We start from the raw sequence: 24,764 nt of genomic DNA, 5'->3' as shown, positions 1-24,764 counted from the left end.
TAAATAATTTTATAACCTAATATACTATATCAAATTATGTTAGATTGTGAGTTTATTTTGATAGAATCTCTTTATAAGGAAAGCATTTATCTATTACTTAATATAGAAAGTTTTCCTTTAAGAATTTTCATGACTAATTTATGCCTGTTAAACAGTGTGGACAGTCAAAAGATTTTGGTCACAAAGTTGTGAATTTTATGCAGAATTCTTCCTTGAATGGCTAATGACCCCCTGAGTACACAGAACATTACCATCGCATGATTGTTCAAGTTTGGCCTGATTTGTAATAAAGGAAAGAGGGTAAAGATATCTCTCAATAAAATGATTTATTTTTTTATTTTATTTTGGAAGTTTCTCATGAGCACCTTGGTTTATGTTGGCATGGTAGTATTAAGCATCCCTTTTGGTTGTCAGATGTCACATATTATTTCAGATGCACACAATATTTTCCAGTACTCACCAAAATTGAGAGGTCCTCGATGCAACTGATGAGGTACCTAATTCTCATGGTTTGCAATGAAATAGGTGCAAGGCAGAGTGAGAAAACAGAGACAGGAAAAAGAGTAGTAGATGGATATATTTGCTTTAGTTAATGCAAGTGTCCTTGCCGTGTCTGAAAAAACAGTTTGTCCTGGTATGTGAGGAGGACATGGGTTTTAGAATAACGACAGCACAAAAATATATCAAATTATGAGCACTTAGCGCGCACAGAGAAAACAGAGAGACTTGCAATATATATGCTTTAGAGATTCACAACGATTTGCAACGCGACAAAAAAACACAGATAAATGCCGGCCAGTTCTCTCTCTATCCCCATTCAAGCCCTCTTATAAATACCAAGACATATTCACAAACCCTCCTTTCTACTCCTAAGCTACTAATGTTCTTACTTCTTAACCCTCTCTCTCTCTCTCTCTCTCTCTCTCACAGACTCGGTTCTTTAGTCTGTCTCTCTTAACATTAATTAGTTGCAGAGTATATATTATACATATAAAGTTGCGGGGGATATAGAATGACAGTGGTCAGAAAATCTGCGGTAATATTGTGAGAGATATATAATCGAGAACAAAAGACGGGGGCGGTTGCTTGCGCTTAATATTAATGGAGTTGGGTATCATCTGGACCGTGGTGTTGTGCATATTGGGGGCTCGGGTAGCTCTGAAATGGCTGCTCAAGAACACAAATTGGTGGCTCCATGAAAGACGATTGGGAGAAAAGCAGTACTCTCTTCCTCCAGGTGATTTGGGTTGGCCTTTTCTGGGCAACATGTGGTCCTTCCTCCGAGCTTTCAAGTCCAACGATCCTGATTCCTTCATCTCCACCTTTGTTTCCAGGTCACTCTTCCAACACTTCTCTCTCTCTCTCTCTCTCTCTCTACATATATATATATATGTATGTATGTATGTATGCGCTAAAGATAGCAGAGCAAGCTTAGGCCGATGGGGAGTTCAAAGGATTGTTCCAACTCTAGGCTACAGTGACATCCATAGAAGTGTTCAGAACCGGAAACTTACAAGGGCCTTTTCGTGATTTTAACGGATGTAACTAGTTTGGCATTTTCTAGTTATTTACCAAATTACCCCTTCTGTGTGCACTGCGTGTCGTCTCGTGTGTAGCGTAGCGAGCGAGTACGTACGGAGTCACCAAAACAAATCGTCCCACCCTGAGTGGAGGAGAGCTGGTCCATTTTTGTCATTTTCACTGTCTCTTAAACGCAGGTGTTTTTTTTTTTTTTTTTTTCCCCTTTTAAAATTAAAAAAATAAATTCCAAATTCTAAAGACGTGGATCAGTCTATGATGCGGCGCAGAGCCATCATCCGTGACGAAACGCTCCAAATTTCACCGTCCGTTTGCATGCAAAAAGACAAAGTTTTGGTTTTGGGCCGTCAAATCAAAACCGCTGCCTTTCGCAGCGATCAGCTTTAGGACGTCCGAGGTCCGCTTCATCATGTGGCTCTGTCTCACCGATGAGCACAGCTTCTTCTTGTAATGCGGCCTTTCACATAAACCAAAGATTTTCTTCAAAACTACACATTTTAGGATCAAAAGTACGTTTTTCATGCTATATTTTCACGAAGAATAATATTACTCTTTTAAAAAATATGATCATATTTATAAGATTAAATATTTATACAATTAATTAAGATTTGTCACATTTTAAATGCTGATGTCATCAAAATAAGCTTCAAATATATGTTTAAAAAAATATATTTTGGATAATTTATTAATAATATTTGATTTTTTTTAATTTTTTTTAATTTTGATAATTTATGCATTATTTTACTCCGATGATTGATTTGATCTAATTTCTTACAATATTCTCATACATCACTTGCAATGCGTCCTTTATTAGAATAATATTTATTGAAATTTGGGAGCTTGGACAAACTGGGGAAGAGCATTCTTTAGCTTTTATTTAGTGGTTGAGAATCAGATTAATTTTAGAAATATCCATCCTCTGCCCCGTTAGAATCTTTACTGCTTTCTTGTCCAAAAGAAAAATCATTTTACTTTTATCTTTATTTAATTCTTTGATAATTAATTTATTTTTTGTTTTACTATCTGTAAAATCATGTGATTTGTTGTTATATTTGCTTACCGCTTTATTTATTTATTTATTTATTTATTTTGTTTTTTTCTCTGACTGCTTGTGTGGCAAAATGGGGTTTCTCTATGTGATTCCATAGAATATTATTATTTCTTTTGAAGTGATATAAACTCTTCAATTGATTCGTATATCCCATCAATTGGGGAAGCTCTCGATGTTTTTGGCCAGAAGTTCTAGGTGGGTGTGGTAACTTAACTTTCTCTGAATAATAATAAATAAAATAAAACAAAATAATAATAATAATAATAATAGCAAAACAACTTTTTTTTTTTTTTCCATGCAACACTAGAAATAAGAGAGGAAAGAAAAGAAAAGAAAAGAAAGAAGATTCCCTTTCTTTTAATGTCAACAGGTATACTATTTCAGAGTGGAAAAACAAATAATATAGTTGATAGAATCATAAAGTCAAGAGACTTTTTCTATCATGGTTTGTCCATTCAACAAGATATATGAAAATATAATGCATCATTGACATATTGAAAAAGTAAACCCAACATAAAAACAATATATAAGTAGCAACTACTGCCAAACTAGTAAAGAGTTTTGCACTCTTGACTGGTTTTTAGTGCTCAATTGAGCATTGGACGAGTCAATTGAGCACTTAAACAAGCTAGAGTTAAAACGATCTGAAAAAGGATATCATGTAAACTGAAAAAAGAATGGTTCATTTTCTTTCTTCAAAGTTCAACCTCACTTTACTCTTATTTTGTATTTATATCTATATCCTTCTTGATATGTTAATGGGACCCTGGATGATGATGCCATGCACTTAGGCCCGATGGTGGTGAATTTGGCCCCTCATAATGGAACCATTTGAATTTGAATTATTGGTTGATATTTTTTTTATGGGTTTCAGATGGATAGATGTGATTAGAAGATTTCTTTATGCCCCACCTTTTAGCAGCATGCTTGTGGACACTGTGCACCAAAATTTGAATCCCTTTAACTTGGGTCTTTGTAATTGTAATTAGGTGTATCATTATCGTACAAGTAAGTGGGAGGGAGGGACTAAATTAGAAGATCCACTTAAGTGTTGGAATCCCCCCAAGTATGCATGCCTATATGCAATCACCTCCTTATGTGTAGTCACCCACCCACCGAAAATCCCTTGTCTATATTATGACACCCCAATTCTCTAGCAGCAAACATTGACCATAATTGCTGCACCGAAAGAAACTATTGGAATCTTCCTCTTGGTCAAGAGTTGTGGGTGTTTGTCCCCTATGGCTTCTCTTATAAAATGAGGTCATTGGTTGAAAATTAAAATCATGCTCACTAAGGTGAGCAATCAGGAAGAGGCAAAACGTAAGGGATCCTCACTGAGGTGAGCGAACAAAGCAAAAGACTGTGGGTGAAATATAGGTTTTGGGGAAATCCAGAACAGAGGGCAAAATCAGAGATAGTAGATGTGAGAAAACTTTGAGTGTTTCTAATCTCATACAAACATATTGAATTTGGATCTAATGGACGTAGGCAAGTTGCCGAACCATTTAATATTATCTCTATATCGTCTTATGTGATTCTTGAACAGGTTTGAGGTGCAACATTAAGCTCGGACAAGAATTTTATAGGACCTTAATCCAAAAGACGTACATAAATTACTATTTATTATTGTACGTATAAATATTTTGAATAAAATTAAATAAATAATGAATATTGTTCGACTCATTTTATTTGTTCATCCTAAGATGTTCAAGTTCAAAAATAAATAAATGGTGTACATGATATAAGTAACCACGTATTTTTGTAACAAAACTGCAGATTTGGACGCACGGGGATATACAAGGCCTTCATGTTTGGGAGCCCAAGTGTCATAGTTACGGCACCTGAAACATGCAGAAGAGTTTTGACAGATGATGATTGCTTTAAGCCCGGCTGGCCTCGATCCACCATGCAACTCATTGGCAGGAAGTCATTCATCGGGATTTCTTACGAAGAACACAAGCGTCTTCGGCGGTTAACAGCTGCTCCTGTCAATGGTAACGAGGCATTGTCCATGTATGCTAAATATATCGAAGAAAATGTCGTATCTTCCTTGAACAAGTGGACGACAATGGGAGAAATTGAGTTTCTAACTGAGCTTCGGAAGCTTACTTTTAGGATAATTATGCACATTTTTCTTAGCTCAGAGAGTGAGCCGGTGATGGAGGCTTTGGAGAGGGAATATACAACACTTAATTATGGTGTTAGAGCTATGGGAATTAATCTTCCAGGATTTGCTTACCATAAAGCACTCAAGGTGAGTGAGTAATAGCTGCATTTTTAAGGGTTGAAAATCAATCCAAAAAGGATCACGAGGGCTCCAAAAACATTACAATTGATAATCATTATTTCAGGCTCGAAAGAATCTTGTGGCTACATTTCAATCTATCGTTGATGAAAGAAGAAATCTAAGGAAGAAGTCTGTTGTCTTGCCGGCGAAGAAAGATATGATGGATGCTTTGCTAGATGCGGAAGATGAAAACGGTAGGAAATTGACCGACGAAGAAATCATAGATGTTCTGTTGATGTACTTGAATGCAGGTCACGAGTCTTCAGGACACACTGCAATGTGGGCTGCCATTTTCCTAGAACAGCACCCAGAATATCTTCAAAAAGCTAAGGTACTGAAACTTAACAATTGCTGATCAATAGCATTAACATCTGGTTCTTGAAGTCAGTCCTTGAACATGCAGACCACCTTGGCCACACGTTTACTCGTTGAGTCTCAATTTTTGTGGTTCTTTACGTGATTGAATCCTGTTTCCGAACAACTGCAGGCAGAGCAAGAGGAAATAGTCAGAAAGAGGCCACCAACGCAGATAGGGTTGACGCTAAAAGAATTTCGAGAAATGGAGTATCTGTCAAAGGTACATTAACACCCATGTGCTAACATTCATCTTCGCCGGCTTCCTGCACTAACTCAATTTGGCATAACTTTTTTTGTTCCTCTCTTTTTCACCTTATAATTTTATAATTGTAGGTGATCGACGAAACACTTCGTGTGATAACGTTTTCGCTGACGGTTTTCCGAGAAGCGAAAATGGATGTCAATATAGGAGGTCAGTCTATGCTCAGGATTTTTCCTTCCTTTTTACTTCTCGTATATGGCTAAGCTATGATGGTTTAGAGAGAGAGATGCGTATTTAGATGTTTTAACTGGAAAAACATGTTTAACAAGAACTACTCGTTCTTTTCAGGTTACACCATTCCCAAAGGTTGGAAAGTCCTAGTCTGGTTCAGAAGTGTTCACCTGGATCCTGAAATTTACGTGAATCCAAAGGAATTCAATCCTTCCAGATGGGATGTGAGTAAAAACAACTTCTTTTGCATCTTGCATGATACATATGCTTAAGTCTTTGCTGATATTAGTTTGCCGATTTGTTTTATCCTGTGGGCAGGGTTTTACACCCAAAGCAGGAACCTTCCTTCCCTTTGGAGCAGGAAGCAGGTTGTGCCCTGGAAATGATCTTGCTAAGCTGGAGATCTCTATTTTCCTTCACTATTTTCTCCTTCATTATCAGTGAGTTATCTTGTAACCTTTTTTCTTCTTCTTTTATGCTACTCAGAGATTTCTATGTCAAGAACATTTCAAATTAATATGTACTATTTTTGTTTTTTTGTTCAAATCTTGGTGCAACAGGATGGAACGGCTTAACCCCGGCTGCCCAGTGAGGTACTTACCACACACAAGGCCAACTGATAATTGCTTGGCGAGAATCAAGAAGTGTTCCACTTAATCTGTAGAAGAAGAAAGAAAGTGATTTAAGTGGAAGCAACAATAAAACAGCATATTCTTGTTATTTTAATCGAGAGAGATTTTATTTTTGTTTCGAGTCTATCTTTGTCCTCAAGTCCCAGCTTGATGCTAATGGTATGAGAGTTTTAACAGGCTATATCGTGGTGTTTTGGATACCAGATCTTAGGTTCCATCCAATTCCTTTGACAGAAGGGGAATCAAGAAAAAAACCCATCCATGCATACCGTACTTCATGGCTACGTACGTAGCATTCTCATGGCATTGCTGTTAGGCTACAGCAAATGATTCTTGTAAGATCAAATGATATCATTACCATACGAACACAAGCATTTGAAATTATCAAATTCTCGAGCAAAGCAAGATATTGTCTGCAATCTTCCTGCCAGGGTGTGAAAAATGTCTGACATCAACTGGAAGAATCATTCAAACATGCTTTGAGGCCGTTATTAGCAAAGAATCATTCAAACGTGCCCATAGACTAAAGAAACTATAAACCACAAAGCCTTAAACATTTACAGATAACTTCGATTAACATTCACTGATTTGAGGCTACATTCTGTGTGAAGCTCCACTGGTGAAATCTGAAATAAACTAAAGAGTTCCAGATATAATTATGGGAACTGTGCGTGAGTGAATGTAACAAGAGTCAGTAACACAAGCACAAAAGCTTGCAGAGACGCAAGGAGGACACTGGAAAACAAATACAAATAACTATGGAAAACACCTAGTTGCACCTTCTATAATTCTTTTTTACGGCTACTTGTCTATGCCAAAACACTATAAAATTACACTAAGCAGCCTTTGTCGTTTCTTCTGGTAAATCATCTTCATCATGGTAGATGTTCTCTGCCATCTGCCAGATTTGAAGTATGTTATCCTCAGCTACGCTAGCAATAACCCAATCTTCACACGGGTTCCAAGAAAAATCAGATATTTTACTCGTGTGACCACCATGAATAAAGAGTAACTCTGGCGGTCCATCTTCGGCGTCCTCTGGCGTTTGTTCTTCATCAATCCTGCAAAAAAGGAATGCCAAGAAGAATGAAAAGATTGGGTAGGTTATACAGGATCAATTTCATAGGCAATATCTTTGTTCTTATTTACAAAAACTGGGTAGTTCGTCTGGCAAATACCTGCTAAGATCCCACACCATGAGTCTCCTACCAAGGCAACAAGAAGCTAATATAGTCTCATTTTTTGGATTCCAACCAACTTGGAAAACTTCCTCCCTATTGTACATCAAAGCATAAAAAAAAAAAAAAAAAACGGATTTGAGATATTAGCCACACATGACCAAGTACACCCAGAGGTGCTAAAAACATCAAAAACAGTTCAAGCAAAAATGATATAGAGATTTCTATCAAATCCAGACGAGAATTCTTACTTGTGACAATCAAAGGTGTGGAGCGCAGTGCTGATCTTACGTAGATCAAACAACTTTACGGTTTTATCAGTAGACCCCGTTGCAACAACCCATTCATTAGAGGGATTGAAAGCTAAGCAGTTTACCTGACACAATGACATGAAAAAAGAAGAAACTTTCAAAGACCCAAAAAGAAAATATATATATTTTTATCGATAACAAAAAATATTCTCTGGACAACAGCCAAGGATAAGTTGAGCATGACAAAATATCAGTCTTTCAGCACTGAAAGCATCAAAAGCACAAAGGAGGGATAAGTGTACCTGGATTGAGGAATAACTAATATTAACAATGTCATCCAAAAAAATAAAAGAAAGTTTCACCATCACACAGATTAATAATGCAGGACATGGATGAAGAGAATTAGGTTTTCTCTCGCTAGTTTGCATTACCTTCTCCTACTCTCCATATCATCCACAGCACCAAGAAAGATATCATTGACCAGGCAGGATTTCTATGCACAGTAAGGGCAATAAAAATAAAATCCAAGTAATGATGACTGGAAAAATGGTTGTCCCAAGAATACTTCAAATTTATGTAAGGTAGCCTGGTAGGTAATGGATCTACACTTAAGTTTTGACCTTCGCATAGAATGACTTAATCACATCAACAATGCATGCTTCTGCTTATATATGTCTAAATATATATACTTATAAAAAAAAAAAAAAATCCTAATGTAGCCTACTCATACATGATACGCCCATTTGTCACCTACCCATGTCTGACATTTTGATATTGCTATCTTCTGGGGCACAGTTTTGCCTTTGAAGCACCGGAATATAGTAAACTAGTGTGTAGAAACTTAGACCATCTACAGCAATTTGCCCATATGCATGTGCCAGAGAGAGATGGAATTAACACCTACCTCACTTTGATGAGCGATGACGGATTGGACAGGCTTGCTAACCGATGGAGTCCGGAGATCCCATATAAGCAGGTGCTGATCATCACCAACGGAACCAAATAAGTATTCGTGCCTCAGATGCCAAGCTACATCTTCTACAACACCTTCATGAACCTAATATTGGAAATGTTACCAAAATGCAAATTAGATCGGAGTGGCAGTTAAATTTTTATGAGAATGTTTAATTAACTATAAAATGGTCTATAACTGAATGCTATTTTATAAAAAAAAAAGGTGCACGTATGCTTCGCTAGCTAGATTATCTGAAGAAAAACTAGCATAAAAGTGAAATGCACCTTAAAAATTTGTGTGGCGTCGAGGCTTTTGTTCTTAGGAGTTGCATTAATATCCCACAAACATATCTGAGCATCATCAGAGCCGCTCAGTAAATGGCCCTTTTTAAACTTACTCCAGGATAAGCCATATCCTTCAGTGTTGTGGCCCCTCAACCTTAAGTCAGGACTACACGCCCCATCTAGAGGAGGCTTAGATGGGTGTTTGCTATAATCAAAAACATAGACTTCAGCACTAACTGTCTTAGTGGCGATAATAAACGGGTTTTGAGGCATATAGCGAGCACGATTAACCTCTCCATCGTGATTTATTTGCTGGATTATTTGCACCTGCAAGAAAATAATTCAAACATTAACGAGCTTAACAAAATAAACCGATTCAGAAGAATATATAGATAATTACGAATAAAACGCATTGGTAGCTTGTACCATGCGAAATTTGTCGTAGCAACTTTCATTTTGGGCATTAAATTTCAACCAAAAAGAAAGGAGAAAAATTGGATTTTTATTATAACATATAACAGTTTTCTAGAATGCAGAAAAACAACACAAGTGATAAAACACTTTCTCAGCCACCAAACAGACAACAAAGTTTGCTAAAGAAGTGAGGGAAAGAAAAATACGAACCTTGCCATTGGCGCAGCCGAACCCACCGACATCGGCGCGGTCGTCATCGTAGTGGCGGGCGTCGTTCTCCGCGTCCTCGAGGGGGAGCTGGACCTGGGCGAGCATAAGGTAATTGGGCTCGTTTTCGGAGGTGTGGGTGCCGAGGATCATCTTCTGGACCGAATAGTCCTTGCCGGGGGGCTCCTCTCGGTCCGGAAGCCACTCGACGGTGAGAGAAGGCCACTCGAGGGCGTGGGTAATGACCAGATCGTAGAGGAAGGGGGTGTTCTTCTTCCAGATCTTGTACTCCTCGTTTATGAGCCTCTCCTCGATCTCCCCTCTCATCTCTTCCTCGTCTTTTCCCATGTTCCTCCTCCTCCAGCTGCTGCTGCCGTCCGAATTGGAAGTTCTCTTTTCCTTCTCGGGTTTTTCTCTTTGTGAGGAGTTTTCAAGAATGTTCCCACCCCGACTGGGGCACTGACTGAGAAGTGAAACCCTAGAGGCTGGAGCTGATTCGCAGCGGGAAATGTTACCACCGGAAAAGTTCAGAACTTTGGGTCGGGGATTGGAAGAACTAAGAAGGGTGAGATCCAAACGTGAAATTACCAAAAACATGTGTAGTTGTTCACTGTTATAAATATTATTCTTTTAGTTAAAATGACAAAAAAAATGAATATTATTATTTTTACATACACAAGGAGAAATGAGTTGCAACTTAAAAAAAGAAAAAAGAAAAAAAAAATCAGTTGCAAAACAGCAGAAGTATATAAATTTAGTAAACTCATTTTAAAAAAAAAAAGGATAAATTTAAAGTTCATGAGAAAAATCTCACTTCTCGATTGTAAACTCGATTTAAAAAAAAGTGTGCAAAAATATTTAAAATTTTTGTGAAAAATATCACTTCTTATTTGTGAAATCCATTTTTTCAAACGAAGTGTACAAAATTTATTTTTAGAAATATTTTTAATCAAATATTTAGTTCAAATATAGAGTGATTTTGTTCTTGAAAACAGTTTTTAGAAATATTTTTCTTTTAGAACATATCCCTTATTTTTTGGAAAAATTGACAATTTGTTGATTGACATGTAAGAATTACGGGCAAGCAACCTTCTTTTTTTAATTAAAAAAAAAAAAAAACCAATTAGGGGCAATTTGCAACGTGCAATTTGTCAGCAGTAATTGAGAAATAATAAAGCAAGCCGCATAATCGCCATCAGAGCAAGAAACAATGATTCAGCTATACGACATCCACAAAATTCTGTATTTTCATGGTTTCATATTGTGCTCAACTGGTCACTGCAGAGTAACATTGCATTCCCTTGTATGTGTTAGAGAGAGAGAGAGAGAGAGAGAGAGAGAGAGAGCAGATGGTTCTCAAACTATGATCGTATCAACAGGAATTTAACCACATTGTACGACGTTTTCCTATGGCGATCTAGTTGCAAATACATGCTTCCTGAATCCTGGGATTAAAAAATAGCTACATGGTTAGTTTGACAAATTGGCTGCATAGTTTTATTGTTTTGATGTCTCACCATTACAAACGCTAGTTTTACATGCTTTAAAATGAACTGCATTTTGGAAAGAAGAGTTGGAACAAAACCTAGTTTTAAGCCATCATTGAATTTGATTATTCTTCATTTAGAAGTAAATCTGCATCGCTACAGCGTTCTCGGTCACCTTGGACCTCATACTTTTTCTGATCTTGGGTGTGATTGACATCCATCTTCATGAAATGGAAGCCCATTATATACCTATACTCCCCAGTCCCAACGCAGCGAGAGCAGTAGCTGAGACCACTTCCACCACAAGTCCTGCACCTACAATGGTGATTCAAGGAAGTTGATGGAAGGCCAAAATTGGATGAAATAATCATTGAGTGCACTAAAAAAGAAAGAGTTCGATATGTCACCATTTTGGCCACTCGCCCTTAGGAAGCATTGCTAAATGCACAGAGTTCGTCCTTCCTATGGTATTCAAGCTGAGAATAAAATTAGTGGCAGAAGGAATAAAGAAAGAACAAAAAAGTTTGACTTCGTTTTCATGTCACGTGCTGCTTATGAAACCTAACAACTATCACTCAATGGAGTTTGATAAAAACACAACGTTAACAACAATCTGCAATTCAACTAGAGCTACAGGGACAAACTTGATAACATGTCTACACTTGAGGAAATAAAATATAGCTCAGCCTTTTTTTGTGCAAATGATAAGTTACAAACACCTGCTAAGTTTTGAACCCACGACCTAATTTCACCCACATGCTACCACCCTACAAAAAAAGTTATGATATTTACTAGAAACAACCTATATTTTAATGTTTAGGGTGCAAAGTGAAAAATAAGTGGTAGTTTGCAGGTAAAAAATATAATTTCTCCTTTTCCTTTAACCTGAAAAGTTTATGAGACTTCATGCTACTTAGCAAATTTGGATATTTTGAAGAAAAAAGAAGTTGAGTTCAAAATTATTTTTCAATATATCTACAGTTGGGAAATAAAAGCTTGATGGCACACTTGTGACCTGACTTGGTGCAAGTTAAGATTTAGAAAAACTCAAGTTGCTTGTTGTGCTAAGAGAATTTAGGTTCCCAAAATTCACACACTTTGACAGAAAAAAGTGGAAGCTGAACATACTGTTCAGACACACCCTAGCAAGATTGGATGAGCCAAATCAGCACTTCTTATGCCAAACTAAAATCAGAGAAGGCAATTATTGAAATACTAAAAAAGAAAATTGTCGTCATTGAAAGGAAAAAAGATGGATTAATGTTTGACAAAAAAAATAGCCATACAATGGAAGTTATGGAACTAATGTGCACGTATGTGTGTGCACCAAGGAGAGGGGAAAAGAGAGAGGGAGAGAGAGATACCCCTTCCACGACAATGATGGCAATCAGTCCTTCCACTCCCTTTACAGACTACACAAGGTGGATCTGGCTTCTTTCTTACTTCTTTCCTAACATTTGACTGGAAAAACAAAGAGGCATAAAAGAAATAATGAAAGGGGCTCTAAAAGAAGTTCATTTGCAAGTTAGACAACATATTTTATCTTTCACATATCTCATCCTAATTGAGAAACATAAGCTTAGGCTTAAACCTCATCAGATACATTCCTACTCATAAACTATCAAGAAAGAAAAACTTCAGAGAGTTTCGGGCTTGGATAAGCACTCTTTTGGGAGAATTGCCTGGATGGCTTGAAGTTCGATACTCCCAAAAATACCAGTGCAAAATAGATGGATCTGTCTGTGGCTAGTTCCCTGTGCAAGGGCAATCCTTTTTTCATGAATTTGGCAAGTAAGGATAGGATTTCCACGTTTGGGTTTGGATTTCGGTGAATATGTTAACAGTCAGATATCATTACCACTTCAACATATTAAAAAGTGGTGACTGCAGGGGTGGTAGATAATGTGGTTATGAAATTCAACAGTTAAAAGGGTGACCAGAAGAAACCCAAAAATTGCATTTTTCATATATCGCTAGAAAAAAAAGTGGTATAAGAATACAGGGATTCTCCAACATGAAATGAGGTGCATAGCTTCTCACTGGCAACATGGGAAATAATATTCAAATCCAACAAAGATATATCATAATCAGGTTAGAAGGCTTCAACGAACACAAATGGCCTTATCTTAATGAAAGCAATTTGCACTAAAAGGAAAAAAGTGCTGTAGATTTTATAACACACTTTGAGCTATGAGTCAGCCTCGTTTGTTTTCACAACTCTTTTCAACTCATCTCATCTCATATCATCTATACAACTTTTACTAATTCCTACATAAAATAAAATAAATAATTTAACATTTTAAAATTTCAAAAAAAAATAATATTAAAAAAATATATTCAAACAATATTTTATTTACCTTTCTTCTCATCTCACCTCATCTACGAAAACCAACGAGGCAATTCAATTACACTTTTATTGCTTACAAAGCTATAGTTCCACCCAAAGTGGGAATAACAACAAAACTACATAAGCTCAAGCAATCTAAAGTTCGATACAAACTTCAAACTCTATCTTTGCATACAGTAACTAGCAATTAGACAAAACTGAAGTTCCATTTGGCTTCTGAGAAAATGTGAGAAAGAAAGAGGAACTTGAAATTCAAATAAATTTACCCAACTAAAATTCACACTTCAACGAACGATTATTTTGATTTTTTTTTAAATTTTTTTTTATAGGGATGAACCATATACTTAAAAGAAAGTTCTTATACCTAGAAAAACGTCCTTTATAAGCAAAGAAAGAAAATTCTTGCCTTTCCCACCAATTTCATCGGCAACCAAACAGGGGATAGGAGAGATGAAGTGAACTTGCCTCCGTCCTGACGACCCAACAGGGCTTAGGGAAGGAGAGACGGGGCAAGGGGCTCGGAATCCGTGGAGCAGGTGCACCGTTGGAATTTTCAGCCTCAAATTGGACGACTGTCAGTAAGCTCGACGTTCTCAATGCCATTCTAAGAATGCCGACTTCGAAACACGGCGGCCATGGACTGAGTTGTCCTGATTATCTAAAGTTTATGAAACGACAAAGTCGTTTATCTATGTTCTTGTACGGTTGTACCCCAGAGAAATATCAGCAAAAGCGAGGGACCGTTGTCATATACAAACGCAATTATATGGCTCAATTATAATCTTTTAATAAATTAATCAAATTTAAATATAGTTTAACATAAAAATATTATAATCACAAAAAGACTTCATAAAAATAAATTTATAAATTAACATGACTTTATATAATACGTTAAATCTATTTTATAATCTAATATATCATATAAAATCATATAAATTTATATATTTATTTTTATAAGATTTATTTGTGATTAAAATATATTTTTCTAAATATTACGCATTTCAACTAAGGTTAACTTGTTTAATACAAATAATTAGATTAATCTAAATGCTTGATTAACCTTGTGAATACAATACAATCCTTGTCTTATAAAAATTATGAAAGCAAAGGAGTTACAAACTGATATCTCCTCTTTTTTGTTTTTTGACAAAGCAAAAATCTGTCTTTATCAATTTTTAATAAGATGTATCCATTGCAAAAATTCCTTTATTAATCTTTATCATTAGTTATTAGGGGTCTTCGGTTTTCTATTAAGTGAATTGTATTAGGAAAATACATCTCACGAACTGATTGTAGAACTTTGCCATGTCAAGTTAAGCCCCTCCCTCTTCCCTATATCGAGCCTTCATCTCCAGTTCTCCCGCCCCCCATCAAACATTGTTGAGCCTAGTTCCAGAGTCTCGTCCAGCCCAATCCATTAAAGTCGCCGACAACCCGGATGACATCGTCGATAGCTCTCACCAATAGCCATTGATTCGATCTAAAGGATGTTTGAAAGATGCACATAGGCTGTACACTTTGGATACAAAATGTTGTTTTGTGATCGAATGTCAGCTTTTTATTATGGGTACCCTTTATTAGCATAAACAATCATTAAATAATGCTGCTTAATTCGTTACTGGTTATTGGATGGATAATTATAATTTTCGCAAGGATTGGGGGACGCCCTTTATTTTTTCTTGTAAGCATATGGTCTTGGAAATGCAGCACTTGAAAATAAACTACAATGTCTTCGCTCCTGGGGCTGGTGTCCCCTCTTTTGCCATTTACCTAATCGAATTACTGCACCTAAGGTAGTCGATTCCTCTTCCCCAAGTCACCGTCGTGAGAACAATCAACCATTTTCTCTGAAGGTATGATCTCTGTTACTCCACCGAATTTGATTGATACCCAGATATTCTTTGAAGCGGGAGCTAATTATGCATGTTTGCTAAGCTGGTGAAACCTTGTGATCTTGAGGAGTACTCCTGTATGAGTTTAGAGAAGAAAGAATCTGACCGTTTTAGGAGCTTTATTGGCGTGTCAAATTCTGCAATTCTTCCTGTTCAAACACAAGTTCTTTAGTCTCTGATTCAATATGTTCTTGGTATGTTTTAGTGAAGAATTATATGTATACTTGCCTTCGCTGAGAACCAAAACAAGATCGCTATCTATAACCGTGTGGATTCTATGAGCTATAGTGACAACCGTTCGATCTTTGAACTCTTCACTAATGATCTTCTGTATCACTCCATCGGTTGCAGAATCAACGGAGGCTGTTGCTTCATCCAATACCAGAATGCTACTCTTTTTCAGCAAGGCTCTTCCAAGACAGAATAACTGTCTTTGGCCCACGCTCCAATTTTCTCCGTTTTCGACCACTGTTAAGAAGCAGGCATGTTTGTTATGGTAATTTTCTATTTTTCAAATGCATACAATCAACTGTTTCCATGGTTCATCTTGATGAACCTGACCTGTAGAATCCAGCTTCTCTTCCTTATCACGCACGAGATGACCTAGCTGACATTTGTTTAGAGCCTGAAAAGTTTGGAAGTTATTTCAGTGTACAAGATGGAAACATTGATAACGAAGACTCTTTTCTTGAGTATATTTATATTTAGATATTACAAATGATCATTATGAAACTTAATATCGAAAGTTTTGAGTGTTACTCTTTCGGCGTAATATGCCACCCCTTGAAAGATGTTGTGGATTCTTAGTTCAATTCATAGGATAGAAATATTACCTCCCATATCTCATAGTCAGAATATTGCTTTAGAGGATCTAGGTTTGCTCTAATTGTTCCCTCAAACATTGCTGGGTCCTGCGGTATGATGCTAAGTCTTGATCTTAAGTCATGAAGGCCTATCTTGCAAATGTCTACGTTGTCGATAATGATGCTGCCCTCTCTGGGTTCAACAATCCTGAAAATTGCTTGTATGAGGGTTGATTTCCCACTCCCTGTCCTTCCTACAACACCAACTTTCTTCCTTCCAGGAAATGTGCAGTTAATGTTTTTTAGGACAGATGGAAGATGTTCAGCGTAACGAATCTGCAAGGCAGTCAAGTCAATGCCATGCGTCAGTAAATGCAAGGCAAACTTAGGAGGATAGGTTGAGAATTTCTTTTGTCAGATTTGTCAAACTACTATGTTGTTACTTCTTGGAGTTTTGTTTATGATGGATGGATCATAAAAAAATATTTGGTGTTGAAGATTTTGAACTTTTTTTGTCATGGTTTTAACTTTGCCATAAAGGCTTACCTGCAAATTTTTGAAGCAAATTGTTCCAACCTCTGGCCAGTTGTTTGGTGGTCTGCTCTCTTCAATCACGAGAGGTGCTTCACTTGTTATGTTCGAGTACTGAAGGATTCTTTCTACAGATATCATCTTGTTTTCTGCATTGCATATGTTCCATATGACTGAAGCTTGCAAAACATTCAAATTGATCCCGTATGTTACTGCCAACCCTGCAATACCTGTTAAAAGCCCAATTCCAGGTAAGTTTTCTCACTAGATTCTCTTATTTCAATATCTTCTGAATAAACTATTACTTGCATGAAAAGGGGCAACCCATTGGTTAAGCGTCTACTCCAATGCCTTCTTGTTATGGAGGTATCTATCCTAATTTATCCTTCTCTCGGAAATTTTCAAACCCCAAGTCTAAGATAGCAAATGATTTTTAATAAATTTACATTCAAGGGAAGATTTGCTGTAGATAGTTTCTAGAAAGATTACTGATACTTACTTGGATTAATAATTCCTTCGGGGAGTGTGACTAGTAAAACCAATGAGAAGGCAAACACAAAGTTAGATAGCAAATTCAATCTGAAAGAAAGCCATTCCATTGCTGACACATTGTGAAACCATGGCCTTGAGTGGTTGTCAACAAGATCAAGGTTTCCACCAAAGAAGCGATTTTCTTGATCAAAAGCACGGATTGTTGCAGCTCCTGCTAGTGATTCGGCAAAGTGATGGAGGATTGGTGCTCGTTCAATACCTGTTAAGCGGGCCAGTTCTCTCGCTGTTGGTATGTAATATTGCTGAAATAATCACAATTAACCATTGATCAGAATCAACAGGGGCCAACCAGGGCTCAGGGAGGGGGTAGAGAGATAGAGGTCATCCAAAGCTATTTAGAAACTCTGAATTTCTTTACGTAGTGTAAAAATGGAACAATAGTTGATTATAAGTTTTCAAGACATTTTTTATGGCTGTTTTTATCATTCATCATTCTAATTCTTTTTCCCTGCTGGCAGCATAGTTCTCGTTAATAAACATGATGAATATTCAGATTGGTTTAGAAGTCAAGTTTTTTTCCCCTCATCATTGTTCCCATATATGAAGTAATCATCTCTGGTACGTCTAGAATATGAAAGAAAGACTCTTACTTGGTACCATATGCAGATTGCCGTTACTGGAATGAAGATGACAAATACTTCCCATGCCACTTGTGACATCACTGCAATAGTTCCTAGAAGTTGTATTATTGAGAAAGCACACCAACCTACTCTTCCTGCCAATTCCAAGTCCAGCACACTCTGATCAGTAGATGCCTGCAAGTAATGTAACTTAAGGCTGTCAGTCTTCTTGAATTATATTGTTTTGGAATTATACAATGTGTAGGCTGTGACTAGTAGGTTTTTTTGTTATTTACCAGCTTACAAGGTGAGGAAGCAAGAACTTTCCTCTTTAGTATGCTCTCTCTTGAAAGCAAAAACTTGTTGTATATAACCCTTACAAAATTTTAATTGCAAAAATCACTTTGTTTTTTTTTTTTTTGCTGGGTATTGCAAAAGTTACTGACTAACAATAAATGTAGCTGCAACTTTCCCTTTACCTCTATCTCTTCTTTTTCCCCCCTTATTGCTTTAGTTATTCTTTTAACGTCCTAGTAATACTTTTTCAAGAAGAAAATGATAGTAAATTTACTAATTGAATAAATTCAACCATTCTAATACCATAGGTAATACTAATATCTACATTCAATTGAAATCAACATTAAAGTAAAAGTTACCCGATTCAAAATTCTTCCAAATGGGGTTGAATCAAAAAATGCCATTGGTGCCCGGAGTACACTATTAAGCATTTTCATGAAAAGCTTTTGTGAAGTCCAAAGTCCTGCTAATGCCACTAGCGTGGCTCGCACCAGCACACAAAGTGAACTTCCCACAGAAAGTATTACATAAACAAGCAATATGAAGTTCATCGACAATTTTGGTTGAGTCGCACTTGTGGTGGGAGAAGCCCATGCCATCCAATAATTACTTGCTATCTGTAATACTTGGAATGATGACTGTGCCAAAAGGATGAATGGAACTAGGGTTCCACTTTTCACGGTTGTCAAGTAAGACCAGTAAACTTCTTTTCCAATACTTCCTTTCTCTCTTTCCTCATCTTGCACCAATTTACCTCCTTTTTCTCTTATTTCTAGAGAGAGATTATGCTCTGAGTCATGTTGTGTGTGCAGAAGGTCTCCATTTAAAGTTGAATCTGTGTTGGATTCATCATCAGCTGTTGGACATGGAGGTGTTCTGCTTGAGTTCTCAACTGTAAGGATTGACTGTAAAGCTTCACTATGAGCACCAACTAAAACTTCAAACCCTATTTGTTGCTTTAAAAGTTCTTCGAAATGTCCAGCTTGTACTATTCTCCCATTTTGCATCACCTGTTGAAATTTGTCAAATGCAGTCTAATGAACCACAATCAATAGCATTGCAAATTATTCAAAATTTGGAACTGCAAAGGTAAATTTCTTGTAAATTATATGTACATAAAAGATAAAATTAACAATACACCCTTCTTGTTCCTGATAGCAATGCAAATTATTCAAAATTTGGAACTGCAAAGGTAAATTTCTTGTGAATTATATGTACATCAAAAATAAAATCAACCATACACCCTTCTTGTTCCTGACTATTGGCAGACTTCTCAAAAAGTGAAATAATTCTAGAATCAGAACATTTGCTTCTTTTCCTGGCATCCTTTTCTATGTTTTTTTTTTTTTTTTTTTAACCTTTGCTCTAGGATCTCTTTTTTCAAACAGTCGAAACTATGATGTTCTATTCTTTCATCTTCTTAAATGACTAAAGAATGGAATAAGAAATTTACCAGAATAAGGTCTGCTGCTGGAAGAAACTCAACTTGGTGGGTAACAAAAAGTATAGTTTTTTCTTTGAGAATCCCCATGAGGCATTCCTGTAGAATGTATATGAATTAATAACCAAATACTAAATTCAATTGCATTGTTGCTTCAAACTAGGATATTTGATTAGCTGTATAGTTATAGGGCCAAATCAACTGGCATTGTCATATGACAGCTGCTAACATGGTCTACTAACCTCAAAGATTTGGGTGCCTGTATGAGCATCAACGGCACTGAAAGGGTCATCAAGTAGATATATATCAGCATCCTGGTAAACTGCACGAGCAATCTGTATCCTTTGCTTCTGTCCTCCACTCATATTTATCCCCCTTTCTCCAATCTCTGTTTGGTCACCACAGGAGAAAAGTTCAAAGTCCTTTTGCAAAGCGCATGCTTTAACTGTTTTGTCATACCTAGTACTGTCATATTGATTCCCGAAGAGAATATTCTCCCTGACGTTTCCTGTCAGTATCCATGGAGATTGAGGCACATAAGCCTTGGTGCCGCTGATCTTCACTGTCCCTGACAGCTTTTGTATCTCTCCAAGAATGCTTGAGAGCAGGCTAGACTTCCCTGATCCCACAGTGCCGCATATTGCCACCTTCATTCCCCTCTTCACATTTAACTGTATCCCTTCAAGAGTTGGGTTGCTCGACTCAGGATCCCAGCTGAATTTCCCATTTTCGACCTGGATGCTAAACTCAGTTTGGTCTTTTGGAACATACTCGATGGCGTCATTTTGAATTTCTTCTTCCTGGAGGTAGGAAGTAATTCTGTCCGCAGAGACTTTTCCCTGTGCAACTACATTGAGCAAGTCAGGCAAACTGAATATTGGATCTTGTAGCATTCGGAAGGTGGCCAGAGCAGCCAAGACTCTCCCAGCTGTGAGTTCAATCCCCAGAAGAATACATGTTCCAAAAGTTATTATAGAGATAAATGTGGGTGATCCCCAAAAGATAAAAGCTGTCAATGCTGCCAGTCTCAGTGACTTCCATAACCAATTGTACTCTATTTTCCTCAATTCTTCTAACATTTGAAGGAACTGACCATCCCATGCCTGGAGTTTAAGAGTCTTCATGTTTCGAAGAACTTCTGAAGTGGCTTTCATCCTACTATCTTTGGCTTCCATGATCGTAGTCTGGTATCTCTTCTGGACTCTTGTAATTGGTATATTGCAAGCCATAACTGTAAAAGTTGCAGATAAGGCACCCAATGAACCCAAGCCTAGATTTGTATGTAGAATGTAGATTGCCAAAGAAATCTGTATAGGCAGCATCCATACTATGTTTAAGTACCACATGAAGTCTGTAATTCTTTGGATATCTACACTCATATAGTTGATGATCTCTCCACTCGTATGGCTTTGGCGGGATCGGCTTGACAGGAGTAGGCCCTTTTTATAAATGCGAGATATTAGGGCAGCTCTAAGGCGAAGGCCGAGTTGGCGTGCCCCAAAAATCCATTGCCTCTGTGCTATTGTCTCAACCATTTTTGCTCCTAAAAATGCTAGTGCAAGAAGGTAGCCACTCTTTAAACTCTGGGTGCTCTTCTCTGATAAGAAGTTCACAAAGTCATCAATCAGGTATGGACCAACATACGATGCTCCGGCACTTACCACTGCAAAGAATGCGTTGATTGCTGCTTTCTTCCTAATAAACAAATAAATTGCCTTGTAGATGGATGGGTTTGTAGTTCCATCTCTCACCTTAACCTGCTCTAGACTCTCGTTGAACGAGCAGGAGAGGAACCCTGCAGAGTCCCTTATATCAACGTCTGGAATTTCATCCTGTTCGAGGGGTTTCTTAAACCCTACTGCAAAGAGTGGATTGAGCCAAGAAAAGGTAACCAGTTGGATAAGAGTGGCTTTCCCGTATATAGATTCCCTTTTGTGTTCCGAAAGTTTATCAGGTTTTGATCCATTGAGAAGTGGCTCAGAAATGCCACTGGTGAGAATGAAGATGAAGCCTGTCTTTCCTCGGATTGAAATGCCCAAGAGACACATCGACGCTAGCACACCTAGGATGTCTGCAAAATCTCGTATTCCAAGTTTGACATGGTTTATTATTCTAAAATGGGTATCAAGAGCTGTGCAGACGATGGACAACAGGAAGCTGCACAGCCACCATGCTCTTAGAATCCATGGGAACTTAATGTTCCTTTTATTTGGTGTTATGTATACAGCAACCAGCGAGATCACACATGATAGCGCTAGCGAAATCTCCGATGAAAAAGCCCAAGCCTTGGAATTGCAACGGGTTCCACTACCACTAAGCAGCACCAGTAGCATTAAGAAATGAGTCCCCAGTAGCAAACTGGAACAAATCATAGCAACCTTATAGGCAATGCTTAGTTTTATCCTGGTGGGATATTTGTCATTAATGTTTCTATCCGCATCCTTTGTTTCGCGTTTGAAAATTAGGCATGCAAGTTTTTGTGCAAGATGTAGTAAGAAAATTGCAGAGAACCCGAGTTGGACAGCTATGCTGACATACTCCCACAAGCAGGGTGAATCCAGCTGCGGTGCCCATGCTGTCCGAAATTGACGAATCCTCTCTTCTGTCAAACATCAAATGCATTTGAGATTATTAGTAATATCAAACAAAAGTAGAATAATCAAAGATTGTTCATTCCCAGCAAAGATTATTAATGCATTCAAGACACAACGTGGGATTTAGTATTTCTTTCTATTTTCCTCGAAACTGACATCCTTTCGTTACTGAAGAAGGGTATTTTCTCGATGGTAAAGTCTTCATGTTCTCGATCCCAAAGGTAGTTTGGTAAATTGAAGATCATGCGTCTTAGGCCATGTTTGGTTAAGATAACCTCAACTACCTCGTTACTATTTACAGTTTTTTTACTATGTTTGGTTATGCTCACCTCAACTACCTCGTTACTATTTACTGTTTTTTTAACTATTAATCTACTATTCAACTGCTATTTATAACTTTCTCGTTACTTTTTTATTACCATTCGAAAGCCACTCTCTATATCTATCTATCGATTGTCTTTTTGTCCTCTCGATGGATTGAATCCAACTCCATCCTCTTTGTTCAAGAAATCAAAAAAGAAATTAAGACGAATCCTACGTCGGCTAAAGAATACAGAAAACTAGAAAAGTCTATTGTCCTGTAATACTTATTTTTCTGGGTACTTTCCGGCTCCGCCCCCACTAATTTTTTCTTTTCTTTTTTGCTTGAAGCAAGTATTCAATTAGCCATCCTTCTCCACCGCAATCAAACAATGTTGGTTTTGAAATGACGATCGACCTCTTTATTCTAGGCTGATTATAAAGATGACTCCATGTGAAAATACCTATTCGTCCAATCAGATGCCACGTACAGTTTCTAAACATGCAAGCATGGCTCCAGATCAGTAGTACTGAATTATTGAAAAAATAATAATCTTTGTGCATAAGAAACTACTCAGCAATGTATTTACTCCAATCAATAATATTTAGAATTAAAAAAGACTTAGAAAAGCCTACCTAATTTACATACCTTTAAATATATATATATAGTTTATGCAATGACTACTTAGGAAACAGACAATATATATATATATCTAAAATATAAGTATCGAAATTTAATTTTGATTTACTTTGAAGATCTAGCTAGCTAACAAATTAATTAGTGCATAGGAATATTTATCCACCGCTAGCAAAAGTGTCGCCATCTATGTAGTTAGGTGGTTTTAATGGAGAATGATGGTGGAGCAGCCATCAGCACTAGCTTAGCATAGTTTGCACCGATTCGAGACACTTTGGCGTGTAGCTCTTGAGTATTAAAAATATTACTTTTGGTCCTCGAAGCGAGCGTTGGGTTTTGTTTTGTCTCTAAGCTATTGATTCTATCCTTTTAACATTTTCAATAATGATATCATTGTCTTATATTCCATGATTACGCCAACGCAGAGTGATGAATTTTAATTAAAGAAAAATTTAATTGTAAATATAATTATATATTAATTTAATATAATTGATTAAAAAATAAACTTTATTAAAAATAATATTAATTTAAATTTTAAATATAAAAAAATTAATATTGATAGATAAAATAATACACCACTTTATTTATATTTAACAAAATTTTTTAATTAATATCAGAAAAATAATGGAACAAGTAAAACAATAGATAACATTGTGGTCTCTTTTTTTTTTTTTTTTCTTTTTCTTTTTTTAAAGATAACATTGTGGTCTTCAATGTACGTACGTCTGTTTGAGAACATCATGAATATTTATCGCATTGAGAGTTATCATAATCCGCATATAGCATTCAGATAATTACTTATGCTTTTAAATGCTAAATTGAAGTTCATGACTGAAACTTAAAAGCACTTGACAACACGAATTAAGTTCAAGAACCAGAATCGTATTCAAATGATCAAACTATGAATCAAGAACTTAACACACACAGAGAGAGAGAGAGAGAGAGAGAGAGAGAGAGAGAGAGAGAGAGCATAAGAATAAGGTTGTCAGGTTAATGTGTGTATGCATATATATATATATATATATCAGTCAATAATCTGAAACTAAAACAACAAAAACTAATCTTTGTTTCACATTTTCAGGACAGTGGAACTGCTTCAATCATAACAGCACTAAACATCATTACGTACGGGTTAATCTGCTAAGGTTTCTTTACAAATTAAGCAGTTTATATTCTCTCTTAAATATTTGTGGGTGTTTTGTTTTGTTGCAGGGAACAATCCCAGCTTGGGAGTGGCTAGAACTTACGTGGTAAAGCGAGCATGTCCTCCCAGACCATGCTTAAATCTGGCCTCTCCTGCAGATAGCTTAGAGCTTCAGTACTCTTCCTTGTACGTACGTAGCTGCTGATGGAATTTATATGTATATTGAACGATATCAGGATCTCGGACTAATACATGAGAGAGCTTCGAGAGCAAGTTTCAGAGAGTTTGAGAGATCCTATTAGTTTGGCCATTCATGGTAAGGGGTGGGAGCGGTGGTAGAGAGAGAGAACAACTCTGAAACTCCGACACCACAAAGCATACCTGTATACTAGGAATTCGTTTTATATTATGGATTAATTACAAAATTAATCCCTCTATTTGACTTTGTTTACTTCAAAAACCCTCAGAGTTTTCAAAATTTGCACAATCAATCTTTTGCTTTTAAAAAAACTTTTAATTAAGTCCCTCCATACAAAATCATTTTAAAGTTTAGAAAAACATCAATCTTTTGGTTTTAAAGTTTTTTTT

The 24,764-nt window shown here is 36.8% G+C and overlaps 4 protein-coding genes and 1 long non-coding RNA gene across 7 annotated transcripts; 2 read left to right on the top strand and 3 right to left on the bottom strand.

Annotated features, from left to right (window-relative positions):
* The first annotated feature begins 774 nt into the window (after positions 1–774).
* On the top strand, positions 775–6,483 carry LOC122291578 (ent-kaurenoic acid oxidase 1-like). Its single transcript, XM_043099364.1, has 8 exons — positions 775–1,334; positions 4,370–4,847; positions 4,945–5,211; positions 5,368–5,457; positions 5,571–5,649; positions 5,788–5,894; positions 5,989–6,110; positions 6,231–6,483. The coding sequence occupies exons 1-8, from the start codon at positions 1,102–1,104 to the stop codon at positions 6,325–6,327; spliced, it is 1,473 nt and encodes a 490-aa protein (XP_042955298.1). The 5' UTR covers positions 775–1,101; the 3' UTR covers positions 6,328–6,483.
* Positions 6,484–6,858: 375 nt separating this feature from the next.
* LOC122291577 (WD-40 repeat-containing protein MSI1) lies at positions 6,859–10,185 on the bottom strand. The gene is made up of 6 exons (XM_043099363.1): positions 9,595–10,185; positions 8,971–9,297; positions 8,636–8,788; positions 7,732–7,856; positions 7,481–7,576; positions 6,859–7,363 (listed from the first exon to the last, which is right to left on the bottom strand). The coding sequence occupies exons 1-6, from the start codon at positions 9,937–9,939 to the stop codon at positions 7,138–7,140; spliced, it is 1,272 nt and encodes a 423-aa protein (XP_042955297.1). The 5' UTR covers positions 9,940–10,185; the 3' UTR covers positions 6,859–7,137.
* A 756-nt stretch (positions 10,186–10,941) lies between these two features.
* Positions 10,942–14,128, bottom strand: LOC122291579 (protein BUNDLE SHEATH DEFECTIVE 2, chloroplastic). 3 transcript variants are annotated; one of them, XM_043099366.1, is made up of 5 exons: positions 13,891–14,128; positions 12,443–12,539; positions 11,486–11,540; positions 11,177–11,393; positions 10,942–11,036 (listed from the first exon to the last, which is right to left on the bottom strand). In XM_043099366.1, the coding sequence occupies exons 1-4, from the start codon at positions 14,026–14,028 to the stop codon at positions 11,204–11,206; spliced, it is 480 nt and encodes a 159-aa protein (XP_042955300.1). In that variant the 5' UTR covers positions 14,029–14,128; the 3' UTR covers positions 10,942–11,036; positions 11,177–11,203. The 3 variants fall into 3 exon arrangements, with proteins under 3 accessions (XP_042955300.1, XP_042955299.1, XP_042955301.1); XM_043099365.1 differs by having other exon boundaries at positions 10,942–11,393; positions 13,891–14,126; XM_043099367.1 differs by having other exon boundaries at positions 10,942–11,393; positions 13,832–14,035.
* A 940-nt stretch (positions 14,129–15,068) lies between these two features.
* LOC122291294 (putative ABC transporter C family member 15) lies at positions 15,069–24,562 on the bottom strand. The gene is made up of 11 exons (XM_043098966.1): positions 24,280–24,562; positions 19,744–22,103; positions 19,514–19,600; positions 18,420–19,070; positions 17,794–17,958; positions 17,151–17,445; positions 16,667–16,881; positions 16,151–16,456; positions 15,879–15,942; positions 15,546–15,785; positions 15,069–15,466 (listed from the first exon to the last, which is right to left on the bottom strand). The coding sequence occupies exons 1-11, from the start codon at positions 24,308–24,310 to the stop codon at positions 15,339–15,341; spliced, it is 4,542 nt and encodes a 1,513-aa protein (XP_042954900.1). The 5' UTR covers positions 24,311–24,562; the 3' UTR covers positions 15,069–15,338.
* Positions 15,372–18,180, top strand: LOC122291295. The gene is made up of 2 exons (XR_006236586.1): positions 15,372–15,511; positions 15,669–18,180. It is a non-coding gene; the product is annotated as an uncharacterized LOC122291295 (long non-coding RNA).
* Positions 24,563–24,764: the final 202 nt, after the last annotated feature.

Source organism: Carya illinoinensis, chromosome 13, assembly GCF_018687715.1.
Source record: "Carya illinoinensis cultivar Pawnee chromosome 13, C.illinoinensisPawnee_v1, whole genome shotgun sequence".
Taxonomy (NCBI): Eukaryota; Viridiplantae; Streptophyta; class Magnoliopsida; order Fagales; family Juglandaceae; genus Carya; species Carya illinoinensis.
This window is presented reverse-complemented; position numbering and strand designations above follow the sequence as displayed.

What these genes read in the sequence shown, in the direction of transcription:
- LOC122291578 (XM_043099364.1), top strand. Translation starts at nt 1,102, where the DNA reads ATGGAGTTGGGTATCATCTGGACCGTGGTGTTGTGCATATTGGGGGCT. An exon ending in AATGGATGTCAATATAGGAG is followed by an intron (nt 5,650 to 5,787) that starts GTCAGTCTATGC and finishes CGTTCTTTTCAG; the next exon opens with GTTACACCATTCCCAAAGGT. An exon ending in TATTTTCTCCTTCATTATCA is followed by an intron (nt 6,111 to 6,230) that starts GTGAGTTATCTT and finishes TTGGTGCAACAG; the next exon opens with GATGGAACGGCTTAACCCCG.
- LOC122291294 (XM_043098966.1), bottom strand. Translation starts at nt 24,310, where the DNA reads ATGGTCTGGGAGGACATGCTCGCTTTACCAC. An exon ending in CAGGCACCCAAATCTTTGAG is followed by an intron (nt 19,601 to 19,743) that starts GTTAGTAGACCA and finishes TACATTCTACAG; the next exon opens with GAATGCCTCATGGGGATTCT. An exon ending in TTGGAAGAATTTTGAATCGG is followed by an intron (nt 17,959 to 18,419) that starts GTAACTTTTACT and finishes CATTACTTGCAG; the next exon opens with GCATCTACTGATCAGAGTGT.
- LOC122291579 (XM_043099366.1), bottom strand. Translation starts at nt 14,028, where the DNA reads ATGGCATTGAGAACGTCGAGCTTACTGACAGTCGTCCAATTTGAGGCT. An exon ending in GTTGGGTCGTCAGGACGGAG is followed by an intron (nt 12,540 to 13,890) that starts GCAAGTTCACTT and finishes TTGTTTTTCCAG; the next exon opens with TCAAATGTTAGGAAAGAAGT. An exon ending in AAGGGCGAGTGGCCAAAATG is followed by an intron (nt 11,394 to 11,485) that starts GTGACATATCGA and finishes TCACCATTGTAG; the next exon opens with GTGCAGGACTTGTGGTGGAA.
- LOC122291577 (XM_043099363.1), bottom strand. Translation starts at nt 9,939, where the DNA reads ATGGGAAAAGACGAGGAAGAGATGAGAGGGGAGATCGAGGAGAGGCTC. An exon ending in TCGGCTGCGCCAATGGCAAG is followed by an intron (nt 9,298 to 9,594) that starts GTTCGTATTTTT and finishes ATTTTCTTGCAG; the next exon opens with GTGCAAATAATCCAGCAAAT. An exon ending in TCATCGCTCATCAAAGTGAG is followed by an intron (nt 7,857 to 8,635) that starts GTAGGTGTTAAT and finishes TCATTGTGTCAG; the next exon opens with GTAAACTGCTTAGCTTTCAA.